This window comes from Ascaphus truei, chromosome 5 (genome assembly GCF_040206685.1).
Source record: "Ascaphus truei isolate aAscTru1 chromosome 5, aAscTru1.hap1, whole genome shotgun sequence".
Lineage (NCBI taxonomy): Eukaryota > Metazoa > Chordata > Amphibia > Anura > Ascaphidae > Ascaphus > Ascaphus truei.
The window spans coordinates 270,059,720-270,079,084 of record NC_134487.1 but is presented as its reverse complement, the minus strand read 5'-3'; the positions used below and the strand labels follow the sequence as shown (position 1 = coordinate 270,079,084).

The 19,365-nt window shown below is 43.2% G+C and overlaps 1 protein-coding gene across 8 annotated transcripts in view; it reads right to left on the bottom strand.

Annotated features, from left to right (window-relative positions):
• PCDH1 (protocadherin 1) overlaps positions 1-13,902 on the bottom strand; it is a 154,274-nt gene extending 140,372 nt beyond the window's left edge. For all 8 annotated transcript variants that reach the window (XM_075602018.1, XM_075602020.1, XM_075602021.1 and 5 more), the window contains exon 1: positions 13,444-13,902. In XM_075602018.1, coding sequence (XP_075458133.1) covers positions 13,444-13,504 — 61 coding nt within the window. In that variant the 5' untranslated portion in view covers positions 13,505-13,902. The remainder of the gene's footprint in view (positions 1-13,443) is intronic.
• Between the last annotated feature and the right edge of the window lie 5,463 nt (positions 13,903-19,365).

Here is a 19,365-nt window from a genome sequence, read left to right as displayed (position 1 = left end):
GTGTTTTTATTGGCTGGTTATCTCCATACATTAAGCAGAGGTTTATATAATAAAAATAAAAAACACACCCTACACTACTTCACAAATGCACAATTTCATTGTCATAGGGTCCCACAATATATTTCAGGACAATGTAAATGTGACTCCTTGTGCATGGAACACTGCCTTTTGTTGCCCAAATTAATGGATGGCTCCTCGATCCCATGTTAAAGCTTGGATATGTTTTCATGGTGACCTATGCTTCTCCATGGTCCCCAATCAATGCTGTGAAGCAGTCTTCCATTTGGAAAACATTTAAGCCCCATTCAATTGAATGGAGCTGAAGTCTACCTAAGGTAGGGGGAAGATGTTTGTGGGATATTGAATGCGCTATATGCAAGAAGGCCTTTAACATCTTTCTCGAAGAAAAAAATGCCAATGATAGTGTTGACAGAGCGAAGTGTGATTTGGATGTTAACAGGTGCAATCCCATGTAGCAGGCATAACAAGCATTTGTAAACAACCTAATTGGCTTCCTTAAAGGAATCATGCCAACAAAGATTAGCCTTTTTGATTTTCTGGCAATGAAATTCCACAAGGGCATTTTTTAGGGGCCTGTGTCTGTCAATCAAGCGCTTGCCCTCACCCTTTTCAGAAATAATAATTATATATATATATATATATATATATATATATATATATATATATATATATATATATATATATATATTGTATTGTATTGTATGTCTTTATTTATATAGCGCCATTAATGTACATAGCGCTTCACAGCAGTAATACATGTGGTAATCCAATAAATAACAGATAATATAAATAACAGATCATGGGAATAAGTGCTTTAGACATTAAGGAAGAGGAGTCCCTGCTCCGAGGAGCTTACAGTCTAATTGGTAGGTAGGGAGAACGTACAGAGACAGTAGGAGGGAGTTCTGGTAAGTGCATCTGCAGGGGGCCAAGCTATATATATATATTTATTTTATTATTATTACGAGGTGGGGTTTGAAAGCACTTGTTGAACAAAGGGATGGATAGCAGACAAAAGAGAGTAACCAGAGGGTTACCCTTCTAACATCTAAAGATAAATAATTTCAACACCCTTACAGGTATAAAAAGAAGCCAGATGTAACCCTAAAACAGGTCACTAGCACGAGTACACAGCCTAGGGAGGTTTGCCCCATTAAAAGATATGCCACCTACAGTACTAAGCTATTTCAATGAGTCTCTGCACTCACCAGAATGTGGTGATAAAGTCCATGAAAATGATATATTGTGCCGTTGGCACCATACAACCACATGACAACTCGCACACAATGAGCAGGAAAATTATTTTCACAGGCTTAGTCAAGATCCTCTCTCAAGTGAAATCTCACACGCATGCGCTATGTACTGGCCCCGTCAACTGTAATAGATTCACTGAATCACCATCCTCTAGCCAAGTACGTGGCACTGCCCTGTTCATATCAACACTGGTAGCTCCCAACCCAGTGACAAATCTATGTTGAATCAAGGTCATGTGTAGGTTCTAAAGCTCAACACCACAGACATTAACTCCATATGACCACCCTTATAACCACGTTATGGACAAACGAAGACCTCAGTTAAAGGTACAAATAGACATTTATAAAGAGTCTGTTTTTTCCTAAAACAAGGACCACAAATACCAACTCCTTAAATGTCGATACATAGATCGGAAGAGGCAGTTTTATACTAAAAGCCTGTATGAAACAAGATTACATTTGAATTCTTTACTGAAAATGTAGTTTGCGACTGACAGCACTGGGTTTGCGATACTACCATGTTAAAGGGTGCCAATCTCTGTGATGCATTGTATATTTCCATCAGTGAGTTTCAGTACATTTCCGAATCCTAGGGGATGTAGAAAGGGTTAAACAAGAAATCTTGGTTTGCTCCAAAACTCAAGGGGTTAAAAATAGCCATATACTGTACATACATGCAACACGCACGTTGAGTATATGGACTGCCTTCGTGCAGATCGACATAAGCTGTGCAGAAACTTCCGATTGGTAGCTAAAGCAGAGGATCCTGGAATAACTGCAGGTCACGGCCTACACTTTTTGGAGACTGTGTGCGCAGAAATACAGCACGCACTACCCGCCTCATACTACAAAAATGTTAGAACGCACCATTTTACTATTACTTCAAAGAGAATCTTTTAGGACAAAACTAAAAATGTAAAAGAAAGCATACAAGGGGTTGCAGACAGACAGACAACCCTCCAATTTGTGCTGTCTGACTCCCACTGGAGGAAGATTTCTGGGGTTTGTATTGTAGGTTAATGACACCAACCTGTTGGGAGATTTAAGGAGCAGGCAATCAAAATTAATTTGGCAGCAAGGATTAGTTGCGCCATTACATTCTGCATACAACACTGAATACAAGTTCAACCATAAATACATATGTATAATGCCATGCAAGAATAGATTACCAGTGGGCACAGTACAGCATTCTATACAATGAATCCCTGCTGCATTGGGGCTTCCAATCTAATGAGACAGAGACACAGAGACACAGAGAGAGAGACACACAGAGAGAGAGACACACAGAGAGAGAGACAGAGAGACAGAGAGAGAGACAGAGAGAGACAGAGAGAGACAGAGACAGACAGAGACAGACAGAGACAGACAGAGAGAGACAGAGAGAGACAGAGAGAGACAGAGAGAGACAGAGAGAGACAGAGAGAGACAGAGAGACAGAGAGAGACAAAGAAAGAGAAAGAGACAAGAGAGAGAGAGAGAGAGAGACACAAAGGGCCTCATGCAGAGAGCAGCGCTAAAGTAAATCTCGCCATTTTTTTAAAAAATTCGCGCAGAAAACAGCAGAAAATGGCGAGGTACGAAAAACACGCCATTTTTTTTTCTATTTCTGAATCTCGCCGCGCGGCTGGCGAGAACCTACATCTCGCCAGTGTTAAAAATATCCGAATTCAGAAAGGAGCGATCGCCATCTAGCGGCTTTTCGCGCCAAGAAAATGGCGCGATTTTCTACAATTACCTCCGCCAAAAAAAGTTGGCAAGAAGCTGTAGCTCGCCGGCCATAGGGGGGAAAAAAATGCGATTTTTTTTTCTCTCACTTTTCTGCAGCGCGCATCTCTCCCTTTTAAACTCGCCACACGCATTCATGCCATAAATTGCGAATTTCGCCCATTTCTGCATATGGAGAAAAAAACTCTCCATTAAAGCTACTTTTTCTTAAACTCTCCAATTTATTCTAGCGCTGCTCTCTGCATAGGCCCCAAAGAGAGAGAGAGAGAGAGAGAGAGAAAGAAAGAAAGAAAGAGAGAGAGACAAAGAGAGAGAGAGAAAAAGAGAGAAAGAGAGAGAAAGAAAGAAAGAAAGAAAGAAAGAAAGAAAGAAAGAAAGAAAGAAAGAAAGAAAGAAAGAAAGAAAGGAGAGAAAGAGGAGAGAAAAAGCTGCCTAAAGTCAGAGGCTGGCAAACGGTTTCTCATTTGCTTCTCCAACTTAACGGCGCCATAAAACACTGGGATAATTTTCACTTAAACGTTAGCAATAGTTTTGCAAAGGTGATTCACATCCATATACTAGGGAATGATCACTCGGCTCGAGATCTCCAGCGTCGGACAATCAAAAGGGATGAGATCTTTGCGACCACCCAAAACCTGCCCATCTGTCAGTCTGTACCATTTGGTCCTGCAGGGGGTCACGGCTGGTGAGGGAGTGGCAGGAAAGCCACTTAATATAGTGGCTGCTAAACACAGCTGCAATACAGCTCCCTCCTCAGTGGTCTCATATGATGGCAAATTCTACACTGTCCTGTGAAGCAGCCGCCCTGCCAGAAAATTACAGGCATATGAAGAACATAGAAATTGATTACGTCCATATGTCTTTTGCTGCTGTGTTTGTAGGGGGGGTGCAGTTTAAGAGGGAGTTCAGGGCCACCGAAACCCCTAGTGCAGGCCTGCATAACTCCAGTCCTCGAGGGCCGCAAACAGGCCAGGTTTTCAGGATACCCCTACTTTAGCACAGCTGCCTCAATTAGTGGGTCAGTATGACTGAGCCACTAATTGAGCTAGCTGTGCCGATTTAGGGATATCCTGAAAACCTGGCCTGTTTGCGGCCCACGAGGACTGTTGTGCAGGCCTGCCCTAAAGGAATCAGTAGATTTATGTATAACTTAATTTATATAGCGCCATCCAGGTACATAGCGCATCACAGCAGTAATACACATGACATAATATTATAACACACAGCGCTTCGGGGGATCTCTTGCCGCCAGGGTAAGCACCCAACCATAGCCCTTACCCCAAAAAACCTCCAAATACCAACTCTGACCCCTACCCTAAAAACCTTAACCCACGCTTAATCCCATTGCCCAGGACATACTTGAAAACGAGAGGTAACTCTCAATGTATTACTTCCTGGTAAAATATTTTATAAATAAATAATAAATAAATACCCCAAAAAGCTTAATCCCTTACCCTAAAACCCATAACTCCCTACTCACTAAATTAACCCTTAAAATAACTTCCGTTGGCGAAGCAGACCGGCGGCCGAGTATCCAGCAAGAGTGGCGGCGGGTCCTCTGCCGCCAAACGGCGACGGAGATTTAGCCACGAAAATAAAGCCGCGACCAATTGCCCGATTCCGCCGAGTAGCAGCCCTACAGCTTTACTGCTACACATGATGCGGACCTCTACGTTACCAAATTAGTTACATTTTAAAGCTCTCCTACTAATATAAAATTGTTAAGACATCTACAGGGATTCTTCCCAATCATTTTTATGCTGGGGGCGCTAGAAACATCTGCTTGTAAAAACTGTAGCCTTTTGACCGCTTTAAATGGCCTGAAGTTTCCTCCCATAAAAAGGAACAGCGATGCCGCCTGTGTGAGCCAATTTTAGGATTTCTACGGAGGACAGGAAAGGGATACGGTATATTTTGAATGCTTCGATTCTCCGCGTTAAGAAATAAAGTCTTGGCCTTGGCAGGGGATCTGGAGTTGGAGTGTCAAATCATGGGCTTGTTAGAAAGCAATCTATTCTTTAGGTTGCAACCCTGTGGAACGCTGAAGTTTACAACGGAGCATCAAATTGCAACCCTAGTTACTGGCATTAGCTGAGCTGCCTGGTGCGAACCTCCCTCACCAAGATGGACTTCAAACGCTACCGCAGAATTGGCCATCTCCAGTCCTCAAGGGCCACCAACAGGCCAGGTTTTAAGGATATCCCTGCTTCAGCAGGTGGCTCAACTAGTGACTCAGTCAATGACTGAGCCACCTGTACTGAAGCAGGGATATCCTGAAAACCTGAGCTGTTGGTGGCCCTTGAGGACTGGAGTTGGCCACTCCTGCTCTACAGTGCCCCCCAATGGTAGTTGGAGCAAGAGGACAACACCTGCAACAACTCATTGTTCATGGGCTTTACCAATCGACCACCAGCATGTGCCAAAAAGGCAAAATATACAGCTTGTAATGCCCCCCCCCCCAAAAAAAAAATTTTTTCAATAAATTAGTATCCACCTTCCAAACAGTAAAATGTATATTTTTTAGTCCAAAGACTTTTTTTTTTAAAACCCACATGAACCAGGAATGTATCCAAGGTTCCCTGACTTCCAGGGAGCAGCCATTTCTCAAGCAAGTTTGCCTGGTGAATACAAAATGGCCGCTGGGTCAGGGTCTGCGATGGCCAATAGGAAATTGCATGTATTTTGTTTGCATAAAAATTGGCACCAAATTTTTTTTAAATACAACAAATATCTTGGGATCTGGGTGGGTGAGGGAGTCATCCTTGGAAGTCAAGGGATCACAGCTCAGGGAGACCACCCCCTTGTTTAGGGAAAGTAAAAAATATTTTTAAAAAAACGAAACATTTGGAGGGCCGAAGGTGGGCTATTCCAGCTTTAAAAACAATGCGATGGCAAGTGGGTTTCTAGAAGGTGTCATCGATATGATGCATGCAGTGTGACTCATTCAGTGACAGCCTGTGATTTTTATAAAAAGCTTTACGCAACTCGGGGTTAAAATGTTCGCGGGGGAATTGGTACGAATGGAAACTATGCCACTTCTATCGCTCCAAGCCCGTAAAAGATAAAAAAGTAAAGTAACACGGACTGGTGACAGTAGAAGATGCATATATGAATCAACGTGGGCAATTTATAATTATGTTTATTTTTCAAATGTTAAGGTACCACAATTTTTGACCCCCAAGGGGTTCCTGCAAAACACTTGAGCCAAAGGCACCGCCACACTCAGAAGTGTAACTGCAAACCACAAGCACCACTTCCAAACAAGCTCGCTCACTACATGTACACAGCATAAGGGGCTAACATTTACTAAACTACCATCTGATAAAACAGTGCAATACAGGTAATAAAATACATATTTAAAGAACAGACTCAACTCAATTTTTTTTTTTATCAAGATATAGTGTGTGTATGCATGTGTATTTATTACTATATTAACACAAAATACATTATTTCAATTATTGTATCTGTTGAAAAACTCAATTTTCGGCTTCAAATAGATTGTGTAAAAAAGCATTACAAGAAGCAACTTGTACGAAAACATTTTGTAAAGAAACTCTGATAAAAAAAAAATCTGCCATGTACAGTGAAATCAAACATACCTATAAAACATCTACTATACCATTTATATATTTTAATATATAGATGGTCTTATAAAGTGCCTTTTCTCCCACACACCACCACAGCAGGTTCTCCGTCTCTCACTGCATATTTCTTTTTCAAAATGCATAAGTACGTTTTTCCTCCTTTTTATGGGGCTGACTCTCCCAGCATATTGAAGGAACCATCCATAAATCTGTATGATTCAAAGCATTACTCAGGGGGGGTGGGGAGATTTGGAAGCAAAAAAAAAAACACAGCTTTCTGAAGCGTCCACAGCCCTGAAACTGCATTATAGGGAAGTCTGCTCCTGCCATCCATTATAGCAGTGCATTAGAACTGTGCATACCATTCAATTACATACATAATCACGCTTCATTTTATGAGATTCTCCATACTGTGCTGCCTGCCTTCTGGCATCATGCACAGAAACACCGCAGATGAGAGAGGCGAGGGGGGGGGGAGAGGAAAGAGAAGCGAGGGGGGGAAGGAAAGAGAAGAGAGAGGGGGGGGGAAGAGAGGGGAGGGTGGGGGGGGGTGGAAGAGAGGGGAGGGGAAAAAGAGAGGGGAGGGGGGGGGAAAGAGAGGGGAGGGGGGGGAAGAGAGGGGGAGGGGGGGGAAGAGAGGGGAGGGGGGGGGAAAGAGAGGGGAGGGGAGGGAGGGGAAAGAGAGGGGAGGGGAGGGGAAAGAGGGGAGGGGGGGGAAGAGAGAGGATGGGGGGGGGGGAAGAGAGAGGAGGGGAGGGGGGGGAAAGAGAGGGGAGGGAAAAGAGAGGGATGGGAGGGAGGGGAAAGAGAGAGGAGGGGGGGGAAAGAGAGGGGAGGGGGGGAAAAGAGAGGGAGGGGGGGGAAAAGAGAGGGGAGGGGGGGGAAAAGAGAGGGGAGGGGGGGAAAAGAGAGGGGAGGGGGGGAAAGAGAGGGGAGGGGGGGAAAAGAGAGGGGAGGGGGGGAAAAGAGAGGGGAGGGGGGGAAAAGAGAGGGGAGGGGGGGAAAAGAGAGGGGAGGGGGGGAAAGAGAGGGGAGGGGGGGGGAAGAGAGGGGAGGGGGGGGGGAAGAGAGGGGAGGGGGGGAAGAGAGGGGAGGGGGGGGAAGAGAGGGGAGGGGGGGGGGAAGAGAGGGGAGGGGGGGGAAGAGAGGGGAGGGGGGGGGGAAGAGAGGGGAGGGGGGGAAAGAGAGGGGAGGGGGGAAAGAGAGGGGAGGGGGGAAAGAGAGGGGAGGGGGGAAAGAGAGGGGAGGGGGGAAAGAGAGGGGAGGGGGGAAAGAGAGGGGAGGGGGGAAAGAGAGGGGAGGGGGGAAAGAGAGGGGAGGGGGGAAAGAGGGGGGGAAAGAGAGGGGAGGGAGGGGAGGAAAGAGAGGGGGGGAAAGAGAGGGGGGGGAAAGAGAGGGGGGGGAAAGAGAGGGGAGGGGGGAAAGAGAGGAGGTTCTACAAAGAATCAATTAGGGAAAGGAACTCATTTTTATGTGGTATTTGTAATTAAGATGCGTCGCTTCAAATTGATTTTAAGATTAAGAAAAAACATATAACCAAAAAGCACAATTTGAATTACAAACGGCGTTGAAAAATGGGCTTGCACCTTGCACCGAGGGATTGCTTATTTAAATACAAATACGTGTACAGTACCTAAATGCATACACTCCAATTTAATTACTGATTAGCGTTAAGCTGCTAGCTCGGGGGCTGCAAGGATGGGAGTGCAGAGGGGACAGAAATCGGAGGCAACAATTCGGAGAGGGATGCAAAGTAAAAGAAATACAGATGGATGTTTTTCTGCCAATACAACAAGTGTTAAGCAGCTCTCTGTAGCTACTGTACATGACTGATGCCAGCTGAGACACTCTCCCACACACACCAGCTCTTCTATCTCTGATCTTCCTTCTGGTTTGGAAATGAGTATTTTGATTCAATGGAGCGTCTGTCGGTCCCACTTCTTTTATCACCTTAGTGGGGGTTTTTTTTTGTTGTTTTTTTAAATCTCTTATTCCTTTGAGTTTTAACTCAAACATACTGGTTTACCATCAATTGTTCACCGAAACAGATGGACAGATGCCAGTGGAGGATTGTATTTATTTATTTTAACCGTGTATACATTTAAAGAAGCGTCCCTCTTAATAAATGCTCTTCTGCATGACTGTTCCGATTGTACGGTGTCTGGAATAAACTGGAATATTATCCAGTCTCTGCAACACCGTCTGACGTACTGCCGTGGAGCACAACAGTAATTGTATTTCCATCAGATAATGAATAGCTAGAGCCAAATGGGCACTCATCTGAAGGAACCCCAAATTTTGCAGTGCTTAATTAATGCTCAGCCGCCCCCCTCCCATTCATCTTTTTTTCAGCCGAATCCCCAAAAGTCTGGTGATCCATTAGAAAACACCACTTCTTTATTATCTTACTATACACATTGGAAAGCCGACATTTACTGATCCGTGTAGAAACCGACCACGTCAGAATGAAGAGCTAAGAGGGTTAAGGCTGAGCAGTCCATTTCCAACAACGTCTAGTCGCATATCAAAAGCAGCTACACATCACTCCTGCATTTTATGCAGAAGTAACCATCTAAATACCAGCGACAGTAGAGAAAACTATGATCAATGCAAATAATAAAACAAGCCCCTCTACATTTCACCGTCGCCAGCCTGGCAGAGCCATGAAAGCAGCGCAAAAACCAAGACTGATCGCAAGCAAACATCTAATTTCACAGAGCAGCTCGAGAGGAGATGCAGTGACAGGCAGAAGAATTGCCAGCTCTTAAGAGTCTGCTGCGGACCCAGACATTCATTAACCAAACTAGACATGACATGCTGAGATTATTTATGTGTTTGTGGATATACACAAAAGGTGTGACCCAAGCAACTGGTCATTACTGTACCAAAAACCCTTTCATTTTTCCATAGCATGCCATGGCACTGCTTTCATTGCATACGAAAACAATCCCAATTTATGTGATAACGGGCAATAGCGCAGTTTTTTTTTAATGGGTTATAAATTACTTGAATAAAAAGGTATCTTAACTTGGCTGCAAAAAGAATGTGTCTCTTTTCCTCATATGGCCATACTGCACGAAAATGCTGTACACAAAAAAAATACAAAGATAGGCAGAAACAAAAACGGATAACAAAATATGAAGTGTGAAGTGCAATCAACTGTAAAAAAATAAATAAAAAAAACACACACTTAGTCACTCGTGTTATTAAAGTTAACCAAAAAAAAAAAAAGCGCTTCCATTTAATTAATAGACTTCAACAAAATGGTTTGTTACATGACTGAAGTCAGAAGCGTATAAAACCACATGTAAAGCATGTCATGAAGCAGAATAAAACTGACAGCCGGGTACTGCATGCAACACCAACATGCAAAAAATATACACGGGAGAAACACACATTTATCATTAACAAACAGGCAAAAAAAAAATACAACTATTTAAAACAGGTTCAAACCACATACATGGAGGATCACACCACATTGGTCGTGAAAATGAGGGCTGTTGCATTCTTGCGAAGAACAAAAACAGACAAGGAATTAAGAAAGATTAGCACAAAAAGCAACAAAAAAGTAAAAAAAATAGCAAAGTAGACAACTCAACTTCCCAAACGCAAAAACTTTAAAATGAAATGACTGAAGGCAATGAAATTAAATCACGAATGCTCGACAGCACACACACACCACTTGTAATGGGAAATAATGGGGTATTGTAATTCCAGCAGGCTTGGTTTCATTGGATCAACATGTATGTTATTACCCAGTGCAATGTATCTTGATAAGATAACACTGCTGTGTGGTGCATACGGGAATGAAGAAAAATGTGTGCAGAGTGAATACATTTTGAGAGAAAAAGCATTTGGTGATAAATCAACTATAACCAGCAGTTAGTCCTTTTCCTGGGGTCTCATGCATGGTTCCTTGTCCATCTGTTTGTATGACCCTTTTAATCAGTGCTACATCTGGAACATGCCCACACGTTCATTACTCTTATAATAAAAGGCACCAGATCAGATGCATTTTCTGACGCACCAACTCATAGGAACCAGTTCATTCAGACTGGTTTGAACAGCGTTTGCTCATACAGAAGGCGCTTGGCCAAATGATAATGTGGGATTTCTGAAATAGATGGGCAAAATCAAAAACACATTTAAAAAAAAAGTGGGGGGTATATTGTATTGTATATCTGTATTTATATAGCGCCAAAAGTGTACTCAGCGCTTCGCAAAGAATACAGTATATAGGTATATAACATCTGATACAATACATCAGCCTGTAGCCTGTCCCATAAGGAGGGAAACGTAGCAAAAAAACAGGAGAGTATAAAATACAGACCGGGAGAGAAATGATATTAAACATATCCATTTCCAAAAGAATTATTATTATCCATTTCCCAATGAATGAAAGGCACTTCCTGCGCTGCTCGCTATCGAAAGAGGAGCCAGGACTCGGGCACCGCTACATGCAATGCAGCTCGTGTGCATGAAGTGCCCCGATGCGCTTCCAGACCGCTCTGCTCCCTCTGCCTCCCCCGCTACACCAGCAGGATCAGTGTCAACCGGACACCTGCAGATATCGGCAGAGGCTTCCAGTACTGCGGGGGGGAAGCGGAGCAGCGCTCCCTGCCACAGGAAGCACAGATAGCGCTGCTATAGGATTACTGGTATCAGGAAGCCCCGCAAACCCAGCACAGTATACAACACCCGGAGCATCCCTATAACCCCCACCCCGTGTCTAGGAATCCCAACACATTGGTCAGTGACAGCCCCAGCTTGTCTCCGGCACACCTTGCACCTTTATACGTAGGTGGGCACTGCCGGCAATCTTATGATACAAGCCCTATATGCACAATTATTAGGTTCTCGCCCCTACAAACCTCATGTACAGCTCCCCTCTTCATACCGCCCTATAAGCCCCATAGTTGCACCTCATCCAAGCTCACATTTGGGGGTCCTCTTCCATGTAATACGTCAAACTCCCCTCAGCAGAATATTTTTAGATCCCCCTACAAATTTCAGCACTTCTCATATACAAGAGTCCACCTTACATCTAGTGTACCCCTCACTGCTTATATGTATATGGGATGCCCCCCCCCCCCCCCCCCCCATTACAGGGGTGCATGCTATAGCCCCTTAGTCTACCCACCTCAGTGCACCCCATTCCCTGCACTTCACCAATACCATATGCAGCCCGTGCACTTTAGAATACCCCCTTACAGAGAGATCTCCGGGACCTAAATGCAATGCTTTGAATTCATATCCTACAGCTCTGTCATATTCCGGGGTTTCCTCCTCATATTCTGTAGTAGGCTCAGCACAGCTAAGCTACAGCAAGCTCCAGCAACAGAGGGGAGGAGAGGGGTCAACACCCCCACTGTGTGACCAACCTTTTGTCTCACCCACCCCGTTATTAACTGCACATCACTGCCCCCTCCAGCGTGGAAAGCCTTTAACAGGGGGAAATCCTTCACCGAATCCCCCGCCCCCCGTTAGAAGCCCTACAGATGTACGAACATCTTCGCTTTTGAGCTGCCCCCCTATTTTCACGATGGGGTCTCAGATGTGGGGGGATTTGCCAGATATTTGTATTTTTTTTATTCCCTTATTTATTTGTATTCCCTTGTGTGCGTGCAACAGTTTGTAATGCCAAGAAACCCCCCCCCCCACACACACAATAAAAAAAAAAAGAGACCGTGCCACTTTTTTTTTTTTATACCAGGTGACCGTACGATCGCGAAACGTTTGGCCAGAATTTTTCGCGAAAAAAATATCCATGTTTCTAATCTATACACATACATGGGTCACGTGACCCAATGCCACCTGCTTCTGTGTTGCAATGTGCTATCCACTTGGACTTTTTCATGCTCAGTTTTGTCATTTTCGCTTAAAATTTTTTTTTTTTTTTAACGTGAAAAACCACCACCACAAAAAAAAAAACACAACAACCCCCACTTCGCCTGGTTTGCGAAACACGGGAGAGAAAAATAACATAAATTCACCCCCTACCAAGACCTGATCTCTTCCACACCTGTCCCTCCTCAAGTCACCCCCAGTTGTGGAGGGGTTAAGTAGGACATATCCAACCCCAACTCACCACTCTGGGGACCTGTTTTCATGATCCCAGTTGGTTGAATTGAATCTTAGGGTCCCCCCACCCCCTCATTATTTAATAGGAGCTTACCCTTTACCCCATTTACATTCCCTTTGCTACCCATTGCTAAACTGGAGGATTGCGCCATTCCCGATGTCATCCCATTATGATCCCTTAGCATCCCTAATCCCCTCTTTTTTGGCTGGGTGAATTTCTTGCTTTCCCCTTCTTCTCGGGGTTGCCCCCACTGTCCAGGAGATTATGAGAGACATGTATACACACACACACACAATCTCCACATTCCCCCATCCTATTAGTCTTACACCCTCACATTCCCTAATCACTGTCTCTTGGGGTTGACGCCCAAGCCCAGAAATGGGGTCTTAAGGGAAACTACCCCCTTCTCCCTCTGACCAAACGTTACTAATGTCCAATACCACAAGACTTAAAGCTATACCTATTTTTTCCCTTCCCAGCACCACAGGGGTTAATGGGATTTAACTCCCACGACCCACTTTTATAAAGGACTAAAGCCTAAAGGGTTTGCAATCTCTACCTAAAAGGTGTAGAGGGAGATATATATATATATATATATATATATATATATATATACATATACATATACATATACATATATATATATATATATATATATATGTTGCACACATACATTCACCATCCAACTATGAGTTATCCCCATCATCAGGTCCGTCCTACAGCTTTTAATTATTGGGGAACCTGCACCCCTTTCACCCTTCTCCCCGAGGCTGGTTACCTTGCTCCGCGGGTCTCCCCACGTCCCCCCAACCTTCTCCACCGCTTTCCCGGTTCTTCATCGCCTCCTTTTCGCGGCGTCACATCCACACGAGCAAGTCCAGCGTGTGCAACTCAAACCAGGATTGCAAAAAAAAAAAAAAATACCACCCAAATAAAAAGAACTTCACCTCCCTCCCCAAACCAGCTCCCCCCACTTCAGATCCGCAGTAGGATGCAGGAGCTGTCCCTTGTACCCAGCGAGGGCTGCAGCAAGCGGGCAGAGCCCCAGCCACCGTCCCGGTGTGCTCTGTATGTGTGTGTATGAGCTGGGAGCAGCCAGCACTTCTCTCTCTCTCTCTTTGCCTCACACTGTCTGTCTATACCAGGGGAGGAGCTCCGAGATTCTTATCACATTCAGCACTGGCATCTATTCCTTGTCTCTCTCCATGCAAAGCTGCTGTGTGCTTGTTGCATGCCTTAACTCTGCAAACAAGGGGCTTTCTTTTCCCCCCCTCCTCTCTCAGTGATTTAACAAACGGGGGGGAAGAAGGCAGCAGCCCCTCCTCCTTCAGCACTTGTTTGATCCCTGCTGGGGGGAGGAGAGAGGGGTTTGCAGACAAATAGGGGCTGCAGCTTGGAAGCTCAGAAAACCATTCTAGTGCAATATTTAAGCTTGTTACAATCACAGGGTGATTCTGCAGTACTCTGATCTTATGAGTGAAAAACACACACCGTATACAGTCTGTGTTTATTGGGGCTTATCTTTCCAACCCCATTTAATCTAAATGCATCAATCTTATTTAATTACAAGTCCAGACAGTGGGGCTTCTGAGACTGTGTACCCCCAATTTACATAATTAAGGCTTGTAGCACTTGTCAATTCCTAATTTACTACATTGAAACAACTAGCATTTGTATTATTATATGCTGCCACAGGGGTGCATTAATTTGGTGGTAACCCAACTCTTAGATGCCCCTTGAGCCACACACAGGACCAAACCTGATAGCCCTTTTGCTGCTTAATGTAGCTTGCAACATATTAATGGACAATGCTTTTCTAACCCAAACTGGTTTGTAGAGCAGCCAATCTTTATATATATATATATATATATATATATATATATATATATATATATATATATATATATTTTTTTTTTTTTTAAAGTGTAACTATCAACCCCATCACTGCCAGAAGAAATGGCTAGCAAAGCACTACAGATCCATGTGGCAGCAAAGATGTTAACAGTAAACATATTGTTATTTCAATCAAGGTTCAAAGTTTGTTGTATATTGCTACATTTGGGTGTGTCAAACTACCTCCCCTCCTCCATTTGTACAAGCAGCACAGATTTCTCACACCTGCAGTGCAGCAAGCAATGGGGGTTGTAGGATTGACTCATAGTCCATTGGAGATCACACACATGGAGAAATATATACCACCAGGATTTGCCGGGTGTCTCTCTCCCCCCACACACACAAAAAAAATCAGAACTTTAATCCTCTGCCACGAAATAACTGTCAACCATATTTAATTCTCCAAAACTGGGAACATTAGCTATAGCAATGTTAGGGAGGGTGAGTGACCCAGGAAAAATTGGTCCAGTGGCAAACCCTTTCCTGGTGTGATGCCACAGATAGCATATATATGGGTTATATCAGTATGGAGAAAATAGAAAGGGTGAGTTAAATAGGCTAACTAATCCACATTTTAAGGAACTGGCTCAACCAGTTCCTCCTATACAGTGTTCAATGAGTATAGAGTCAAATGCAGTCTCTTCAAGCATACATGTATTTAAATGGAATACACTGGTATATATGCATACATATACAGGATTGGCTGAGCTTCTCCCTGGAAACCATCAAGTCATTGTAAAATTGTCATGTGCAACTCTAAACATGTAATGTTTGCAGATTTATCAACAGAGAGAAAAGTCCAATCAATGTAAAATAGATTATTGCTGTAACTCCAACGCATTCCAGCAGTTGGGTTATCTTCCAATCAGGTTATGCTGCTCAGAATATACATCACCCACTCGACCCCGTCTTATTTGTTCTCTCTCGTTAGCTGTGTAGAGATTGACAGCTGAGCTGGGGTTTTTTTTTTTCTTCTTCTTTCTCAACAGGCTTCATTAAAAACGAGTGAGCGGACACAAAAATAAACAACTTGCTATTTCCAAATTTAGATGTTTACTTCTCACTCGCCATCAAAATCCTCCAAGATCTCCTGAGTCAGAATCGTGTGTCTTTTTTTTTTTCTTTGTTAAGACGCGTACAAAAAATAAACCACTATTTGTAGAAAATAAGTTATTCGTCCATGCAGGAATCCGCCAAACACACTGCCCCCCATCACAGGAAAAGCCTTCCTCTTGGCCCAACGTTACTAAATACTCAGTATGTCCCGGTTTTAGAACTCTCATTTGTTATACAGTTCAATGCAACATCCTCTGGGAGATCCTTGTGGGATCTGAGATCTAAAACCAAGATTGGCTCAAGCTGACCCTGATAATCTGGAGTTTTGTGGTCATCTGAAAAAGCTTTTAAGCAACGATGTAGCCCATACTTTTTTTTTTTTCTATGAGCACGGATGCAATAAAAAAAACTGTAAAAAAAAAACCAGCACACACGCTACTTGGGTATTTTAATGTCTTGGATTAATATCCCATACTCGCTCAATCTTCTGTATCTACATTTCTACATTCATGCAGAATGGGAGAGGATTCTTAATGACTGTGGGTGGTGTTGTCATAACGGCTCTGTAGCGAGTTGATATTACTGAGGTAATGCATTAATTTAGCTTTTCAGTGAAAGAGACTAATGGGGCAGTGTGTTGCAATCCAATTTGGCACTGATTGTGTTAATTATCTCGTGGCTTCAGTAACTCGCTGAAGCCAGTGTTCCCATTGTAGCCAGCTACATGGGCATAGGGCAGCAGCAAATAAAAATGGGCAACATGGAAATATTAAGGCACTTCAGGAATCAGGTTGGCAATAAACAAATTACCCCTTTCAAAAGTACGGGGTAGTCAAATGAAAACTCGGACAGTAGGTTTGTAAATCAGTGATTTCTCATTTATAAATTATATTTGATAAATGAAAGCCGCTGTTTTATTAATAATTCCCCCACATACACGTTTCTGGTTATATGAAATGTTAACTGTTCAACCGCCTTTGGTAAAAACAAAATGGCTGCCACCTGCTTCTTTACCTATGAGCCAAATGGAACTAGTGATATTGTAGGATAGGTCTGTGGAATTCCAAGCAACAGTCTGTTCCAATTAGACTATTAGTAATGATTGGCTCAGCCGCTTATACATTTGCTGGTCAAAAATGTATTTTCTCTCCCCAGGAATAAATTAAAAATGTTGTGTCTCGAAAACCCAGAAAAATGACTGGCAACTATGAGACCGTAGCTCAAATGTTGGAGAAAAAATAAATAAAAGGGGGATAGGATGTTTGAAAACTTAAGTCAGAAGAATGCCCAATAATATTGATTGAATAATGTGAATATTTTGTAGCATTACAGATAGGCACTGTATTAAGTAAAACAATACATATGCCGACATAAACCCACAAACCTTACCATGTATGTGTCATTGGTTGAACTGCCTTCAAGAATAGTGGGACTGCAGATCATTTGGAGAATTGGCCTCATTATGGGGAGGAACCAAAACATAGATTGTAAGCTCACCTAGCAGTGACTGTGTCTGTAAAGATCCCTATGGGCGACGTATCGCGCGCTACACTGTCATTGTGAAGCGATCTGAGTCCCGTTGGGAGAAAACAGCTAGATGAAATAAAGTTATTATTATTATTTACATTGATAACACTTCAAAAACAGAAAGAATGCCCGTCTTTAAAAATAAAAAGAATAATCATTTTTTCCTTAAAAACTAAGTTTATAAACAAATCAAAGGGGAATTCTTTGGAGAAAGTGACAAATCTGGTCAGTCCACTTCAGAGGCCATTCATTTAACAGCACAGCCCCTCCTCCTCCTCACACTGCAGTTTTTAATGACAATGGCTTGAAGCTCGCTCAGTCCCATGTGTATGCAGCCTGGACACACTGTGTCAGAAAGATCTATTTTTTTGTAGTTATGTTAGGGAGAATTCCACGCTCACACAGCCCTGTGGATGCTAAATCCTATATGATCTTGCGGGTGAAAGCAGCTTCCCAGTAACAAAGCATACTTTTCAAAGGCTAAGAAGGCCTTTTTTCTTGGTAATCCTATAAAATATGTAGCATAAGGAAGATGATATAAGCCGCTGGTGTATGTTCAGTTTTACTCTACTCGCTTCATTTAGAGCAGCAGTTCAAGCTCTGTGAGACATGCAATCTCCCTCCCCACTTTGTGAGAAAGAACGTGGTCCGTATATAGCTAAATTGTATGTCGCCGTATACAGTACTTGTGAGACCCTACAAAAGTGTCTTTTTTAAATAATTCTTGTGACACTTTACATTTAACTCTCCATCTTGTCAAGCGGATATGCCGCAACGCACATTGATGCAGAGTATAACTAGACATTCTCAGTTGTCGAAGACCTTCTCTCCACAAGAGGCATCATTTTGATAATAGCTATTTAAATTAATGAAAGCTGATGATTTCCTCAGCTATCCAAAGAAATAAACTTTTCCACTGGCGCTGTGGCAGTTTAATGAATAACCCCGTAACCCTTAAAGTGCCTGAAGTAGTGCTCCGCACATCATGAAGGCCGACACTCTAGGGGCCCTATAACGTAAATTGCCTCGTTCTGTATCCTAGCTGCGGGCAGTGTAAGCAGAGGTGCTCAACTCCAGTACTCAAGACCCCAATAGGTCACGTTTTAAGGATATCACAGCTTGAGTCTTCGACTGAGCCACTGATTGAGCCACCTGTGCTGAAGCTGGGATATCCTTAACATCTTACCTGTTGGGGGGTCTTGAGGACTGGAGTTGAGAACCCCTGGTGTAGAGTAGTGGATGGTGTGTGTGTGTCTTAAATGCAAAAACTGTAGGGTGTAGTTACTGTGCTCTTCAATATGGCGAGAAGCTGGTAACACAGTAAATGACGCATTATCTACCATGTAAGTAAATGAGTTGATTTATTGTTCTTTGTGTGATTTTCCACTTATCCCATAGCGTATAGGGTCCTGTGTGATCTGTGGCAAATCCTGTTACCTTCCCGTGCTCTACCAGGACTTTGCGATTCGCCGGGTGAACCTGCCGAGACTCGCTCCAGCGCCGTTTCAATCAAACTGCCTGAAAATGTCAATCGAACATTTCACACTAAAAATTCTAATGAAATGGGCCAAATGATTGAAAATGAGCTATATCACCATTTTTTTACATTTTTTTAAACCGCCATTTAGATTGCCCCACATAAACCAGCCGTTGCTGCTAACGGCACCCCCTAACAAGGCAAGTATCTCGGGAAGCAGGGGGTCCCTGGAGCTGAAATTAAAATGTTAAAAAGTGTGAACCAGTTCTGTTTGACATGCCATTCCTAGTCAAATATATTAATAAATAATCTACTGTTTTTATTTCGAAGCTGGAACAATCAGAGCTAAATTCTGAGTTTTAGAATAAACTACCTCCCCCAGTGCTTTCCCTTTAATTATACCATATACGCGTTACTTGCAGAACTCCCTTACGTTCAGTATACTTAGATTGTAAGCTCTTCGGGGCAGGGATTTCCTTTCCTATTGTCTGATTTAGCTGCACTTACTGTATTATTATAATTCCCTGTACTGCATTCTTTGTGAAGCGCTGAGTACACTGTTGGCACTATATAAATAAAGACATACAATACAATACACCAAGCACCTTCTCTCCCCATCTTGACCTGAAACCTAAAACAAATCTTTAAATGAAGCCGGTCAATAGCCCGTACTCATCATGGCTACTGTCCCACACCCACAGTTGTACTTACCAATTATCATGGCTAAGCACTGCCATCTACTGCACT